Genomic DNA, 6691 nt, shown 5'->3' on the forward strand with positions numbered 1-6691 from the left:
TCAGGAATATATTTAGTAATAGGAAATAATTTCCTTAAATTATATCAACCATTTATACAAACAAATGATTATATAAGTCTCAATCACCCGACAGAAGGTATTATAAAAACTGCAATTATCAAACATTTTGATCTTATTAAAATAATCAAAAAAGAAGTAGGTTTTCAACTACATATATTACTAACGATCGCTAAAGAAATTGCTGAAAAAACAACTTGAAGAAGTATGTAGTGAAAACCTGCTAGATCGGTTAAAAAATACAAATAATCAAAAAATAATAATATTATTTAAAAAATCCAAATGATAAAGTTAATATTCCATATAGTATAAAAGATGTTTCGGAATTTAAACAAGAATGCACTGAACTACTAGAAAAATGAATCATTCGACCTAGCATAAGTCATCATTCTGCACCTACATTCTATGTAATAAATAATAATGAAATAAAACGGGGAAAACGAAGAATGGTAATTAATTATAAAAAAAAAATGAACGATGCTACTATAGGAGACTCATACAAATTACCACGAAAAAAATATATTTTAGAAAAAATAAAAGGAAATACACATTTTAGTACATTTGATGCAAAATCCGGATATTAGCAACTACGCTTACATGAAAATACGAAAAATACGAAACCACTAACTGCTTTTTCATGTCCTCCTCAGAAACACTATGAATGGAATATCCTTCCATTTGGTTTAAAGCAGACACCAACAATATATCAACGATTCATGGATGAAACCTTAAATGGTTTAGATCATATTTGTCTTGCTTACATTGATGATATAATTGTTTTTACAAAAGGAAATGAATAAACACATATCGATGCAGTTATCAAAGTTTTACAAAAAATCAAAGAAAAAGGTTTAGTTTTATCAAAAAAAGAAATCAAAACTTTTTCAAACTACAGTTGAATATATTGGTCTAAAATTTAGAGAAAATGATCAACTATCTTTAACAGACAATATACGAGAAAAATTAAATATGTTTTCTGATAAACTTGAAAATAGAAAACAAATACAACGATTTCTTGGTTGTTTAATTTTGATTCCAAAATATAAAGCCTAAGTAAAACGTTTTGGCTTTATGCCTCCAAACAAAAGTGAATCCAAATAAACCACTTGATACTCCTACAAACATGGCATATATATGTTTATTATTATTATTATTTTTTTTTTTTTTTTTTGAACAACCGGTCATTCTAAGGTTGAAGCTTAATAGAATTCAAACTTGAAACTCTCACTATTTTGTTATAATGAGTAGGTCATCTACTCTAAGGTTGAAGCTTAATAGAATTCAAACTTGAAACTCCCACTATTTTGTTATCATGAGTAAGGGCATTACGTTTAGGCATACGAGATATTGCAAACAAATAGCTATTTTACTCTCTTGACAAAAATACAAATTTTATGTCATTGACATTGGCTCTTGTTCCAAGTTAAAAGATAAACAGAATAGTCCAAAACTAAAACCAGCCATAAATCTGGACGTATTCAGACCGGACTAAAATCAGTTGTTGTCGGTCTTTTCACACCATGACTAGTAAAAAAAATTACATAACCATTTAATGAATACTCCAAACATTGTTCCTTTGTTAGAAGTTTTAGAAAATTACATTATTTCTATAGTTTGCAATTGCAAACTACATAAAAAGTTAATATTATTATACTAATTACTAAATGATATACAAAATTTTCTATAAAATAATCAAATTTTAAACTTAACAAAAATTATAAAAAAAACACCGACCCCAACTGAAAATGGACCTAACCACCAATGTTAAGAGGACAGAAAGAAGTCTGTATTAATCCAATCCGGTCCAATACTGTCTGTCTTAGTCCAATACACACCAAACAAAATACAAATTAGATACTAGATATCATATCAAAAGGACCAATACTAGAAATTCAAATAGTCTCAAAGATTCATGCAACACAAAAGCAAGTAAAAGTTTCTAAAAAATCTTCATCATGCACTTATGTCTTATGTCAATACCACTTCCCAAAAGTCCAAAATACCCCTACAACCCGAAACAAACTCCCATCTCAAAGCGCCACAAGACTATTCACGTACGGTATCCCCTTCCCGTTCCCGCTCCGATCAAACTGCGGTGCCTCAACCAGAAACTTAACCTCTTTCGTCTTCAAATCAAACCGATAAACATTCCGTTTCCCCAAAACCAACGCAAAATCACTCTCCACATACAAAACCGATAACAAAACATCATTCCCACTTCCATCAAAAATCTCATTACTCAATTGAATCCTCACTTTATCATCCCATAACCTCGCGTGACTACTCATTTGCATCGTATTTGAGTAAATATTCGAAATCACACTCACAATCATCGTATGCCCGTTCACATGTCCATTGCAAAGCTTCCCGTTCATTTCCCCTAAACACCCGGCCCCACCGTAGTGACACCCGTGTATCACTTGCGACCGGTTCTTCACCAAATCAAACGCTAAAATCCCGCCGTTGTACGTTTGCCAATACGCGCAGTCGTTCACTGTGACGCCCGATTTCGGGACGAGTTTCTTCGCGGCGAAGTTGATTTCACCCGAGACGGTCCACGCGTCGGTTTTCGAGGAGTAGATTTCGAATTCCGTTCCGTCGTCGAAGTCGGCGGAACGGAATGCGCAGACGAGGGTGAATTCCGCTACGAAGTTGAGGAGAGAGGGGTTGAAGATGAGAACGACGGCCGGGTCCCGCCCGTGGTCGAAGCTCGGTTTCGGGAGTTTTTTGAATTGGGAGGTGACAGGGTTGCAGATGTAGTACGCACGGTCGCCAGTGAGAGCTTGGCAACAAAGGAGGCCGTTGGAGGAGGCAAGGATGTTGGTGGGGGCGGGGAGGAATTTGAGGGCGGGATCGGGGATTCCGGCGGAATTGGGGTCAAGGGAAACGAAGGTTGGGGGGGTTCCGGAGGTTTGGAGGAAGAGGCCGGAAAGGGAACGGAATGAGAGGGATTGGTTGTGGGCGAAGAATGGAGTTGAGATTATGAGTTTCCAATCGCGACAGACGCCTCGGAATTTGAAGAGGGATTTTGCGGGGAGGAATTGGAGGGCGTGTTCGCGGATTATAAGCTTTAGGTCCATGTAGATCTTGTTGTTTCTTACTCCAAGAAATTTGTTTGGGATTTTACCGGATTCCATTGTCTTTGAAATAAAAAAATTCAGCAACTCAAACTGCAAAAGATGGAAAATTTATATAGATGAGGGCAAAATTGTAAAAAACACTTCCTTTATTAAATTGTTCTTTCTGTATTAAGTAAAAGAAAAAAAACTCGTATATGGATGTGTGCTGCAAGAAAACTTTATTACTGAGAAAATGTAAAATTGTCTGAGTATCTCAATATCTTATGATTCGGTTTGATGCTAATTTTTCAAGGTGTGATAATCATTCTGAAAGCACACATCCAAACGAACCCTAACATCCACCATAGTTAGCAATAAACGATCTATGATCCTGGTATGGACTTTTTCAGAAATTGAACATCGAGGAATTGATATCAAGAATTAAACACATAATATTATCAATAATGCAATCCACCTAACACTCGCCATTCAAGAATCATAAAATAGGTAAATCGGACAAGTTGTTGAGGTTTACCGCATATAATTTTCGCCAATTTCAGAAAACAGACTATTAAGGAAACATAAACACGGAAGGTTATTTAGGAAAACGGAATCATCGTAAGAGTAATCGAACTAACTGAAAGCATAAAACCAAAAAAGGGAAGCGAATAAAAGCAGGCAAAGGAAAGAAACAGAGGAATATGGAAGTAAAAACCCTAGCGTCAAAATTAAATCGCGAAGCGCTAAGTACTCGTACAAGAACTGATCACAGTGTAGAGACTAAAATTATATCGAAACACATACAAATCAAAACCCTAGAATATGAATTTGAAAACATTAGCCAAAGTAAAATTGAGGTGATCGAAAATAAAGACGATAAATCGGAGTTAGAAGAACATGATCGTGATCGGCATACCTCATAGAATTGACGAATGATCGGAGTGAAGGTGTGAAAGGAGCCCTACTCTGTGGGCTTCTCTCAGTTCACAGTAGACCCGCAAGAAATTCCTTTCAGGGTCAACTTTCGCGGAATTTCGTTGGGGTTACTTGTAAAGATACAGAAATCTTTGAATCCCACTTGGTTTGTTAAATTGCAAGGTAAAACTAAAACCTAAGAAAACAAAGTTTTCCTTTTTTAAAGCGTTCGGAACAAGTTAACAAGGTATATGTATATTCTGAATTAAGTCTCAAGTTTTTAATTTGAACACAAGAAAATTCTTAATGTTTGTTTTTGTCACTTGAATGGTCCCTGACATATGTGAAATTATTAAATTACTCTTAACATATTTTAATTTGAAGGTAAATAGTCTCAAACCCGTTTCTTTTAGTGTAGAGTTCGTGTCATGTTACGGGTTGGATAAAAAATTATCATCCTATCCATTTCCTTTTTACCCCCCGATGTAAGCATGTTTCTCTTATTCTTTCTATGACTCTACTTACCATGATTCACTCCATCTCCATAAAAGTCTCACGGGTTCCTTTAATAAATAAAGACATCCAAAACCTCATAAACCCTTGGGTTTGTTTCTACAACAAGGAAGGACTTTGAGAAGGTAGGTGGTTGTCACAAATGAGGAAAGAAAATAAGAAATAGAGATCAAGATTAGGAGAGGGAAATAACTTTGAGATCGATTTTGGAAGAACGGAAAGGAAACATCGAGAGATGTATAAAAAGGGCAAGATAGTGGCGTCTGTTTCCAATGAATAAGTCTTCCACTTCTTTTACTTTCAGTATAAATCACAAAAAATCAATATCAAAGCTCAAGAACACTCAAAGAGACTATTAGTGTTCGAGATTAGGGTTTCAAGGTAATGAAGGCTAGTAAAGAGGCAGCCCTAGGGATTTAAGGACCTTATATATGGTGCAACACCCCAAAAATAGGGTTTTCATTAGCCCCTCGTACGCCCTGTGTAACTCTTGTACGCCCAACGTACAAGGCTTCTACTCCGCGATCAGATGCCCTCCCTAGTATGCTAAACATACCATGTAGTATACCCCGCATACTAGCTTCTCATCTAGTACGCTAAGTGTACCCAGTGGTACGCCCCAAGGACTAAATTGCAAAATCAATTACAAATGGGGGTTAAAAATGAACATTCCCAAGTGTTACAACTTTGCTCATAAATGATTTCAAAATAGTAGTAACAGTGGCAAATATGGTCGATCTTCATAGCCTCACTTTTAATCATTAAATAAATCAAAATAATCATGTTTTTTATTCCAATACATAAAAAAAAAGTAAATACAAATCAAAATAATCATGTTTTTTATTCCAATACATTAAAAAAAAAAAAAAAAAAAAAAAAAAAAAAAAAAAAAAAAAAAGTAAATACAGGGAATTTGAAAACAAGTAAACTGAAATGAAATATGGTAAAAGAAAACTATAAACAAAAATAAAAACAATCTGATTTCAAAGTCTATTCTCCTAATGATGCAAGCTAATAATGAATCGACGTCAAGTTAAATTGTACTTTAAGTTGGTACTTGAAGACACTAACAAGCTCTAGCATCCCTATTCACCAAAGTGTTTGATCAAAACAAGTTTTTTGAAGTTTGAATTAAATCTAACCTTAGTAACCTATTCTAAACAAGCTCTTAGAAATAGATTGAAAGATCGTATTAAGTTTTGTTCGAATGTTCCCAACAAAATTCAATACTTCTCACAAGCTCAAAAGCATAAAAATACGCAATTTTAGTTTACATAGAAGTTAATCAGATCACATAACCAACTTGATGTGTGTCACTTATAATCAATTCATAAAATAATTACAGATTTTATAAATCGAATAACAAGAATGAAATAACCGTAATTCAAGTTACCAACGTGAATCGGGTTATGAAGCAAACGTTGGGTTATAACAAAACTAAAATAGCTAGAAAGAGTATCAACAAAACATCAAACCATATAATTAACTAGTTAAAAAGAGAGTTGAAACTACTAAACCGGATGTATTAACTCAACTAAAAAATATAATAAACCAAAAATAACCTAATCGATATTCATATTATAATCATGTAATTGTTGGGAAAACATAATCATAAGTTGTGATTATGCAATAGTTTCTTTAACACTTTTTAGATTGATTAGATTCATCGAATAATAAAATCATCCAATTAAAACAAGTTCACAATGGTTGTTTGAAAATGAACAGATAAGCTAACGCACTACGTATTTTCTACCTACTTGCAATGCAACTACTCTTGAGAAAGACTCAAACTGAACTAGTTGAAGCTAAGGGTCTGCCTTCCTAACTACTTCCTAGCTACTAAGGTAAGGGGCAAAGGATCCACTTGATTCATCACTTAAACAACTCACGTGGACAAGAGGCGAACCACTCAATTGATGAGTCAGCTATACTTTTTTCAAATATCATATTGAGGAGATGATCATAACCTCCGAGCTCAAAGATGGAAAGCAGATTTCTTTTTTCAGGTTTTGCATAAGAATGGGTATGGGTTTTCGAAAAGATGAATATGTAAAGGGTAAAGTAAAGAGAAAGTCTTTTGAAGAACCAACCTAACATAAGGATTCTAGCTCACCCACTTAGAGCAAATGGAGATTCTCGAATAGGGAGCAACGACACTCGACATCTATTAAACAAGACCAAGAACA

At 34.5% G+C, this 6691-nt stretch overlaps 1 protein-coding gene across 1 annotated transcript; it reads right to left on the reverse strand.

Annotated features, from left to right (window-relative positions):
• Positions 1-1859: 1859 nt before the first annotated feature.
• LOC145043721 (F-box only protein 6-like) lies at positions 1860-4205 on the reverse strand. Its single transcript, XM_078992460.1, has 2 exons — positions 3994-4205; positions 1860-3188 (listed from the first exon to the last, which is right to left on the reverse strand). The coding sequence occupies exon 2, from the start codon at positions 3153-3155 to the stop codon at positions 2049-2051; it is 1107 nt and encodes a 368-aa protein (XP_078848586.1). The 5' UTR covers positions 3156-3188; positions 3994-4205; the 3' UTR covers positions 1860-2048.
• Positions 4206-6691: the final 2486 nt, after the last annotated feature.

Source organism: Lactuca saligna, chromosome 4 (genome assembly GCF_052625555.1).
Source record: "Lactuca saligna cultivar CGN05327 chromosome 4, ASM5262555v1, whole genome shotgun sequence".
NCBI lineage: Eukaryota > Viridiplantae > Streptophyta > Magnoliopsida > Asterales > Asteraceae > Lactuca > Lactuca saligna.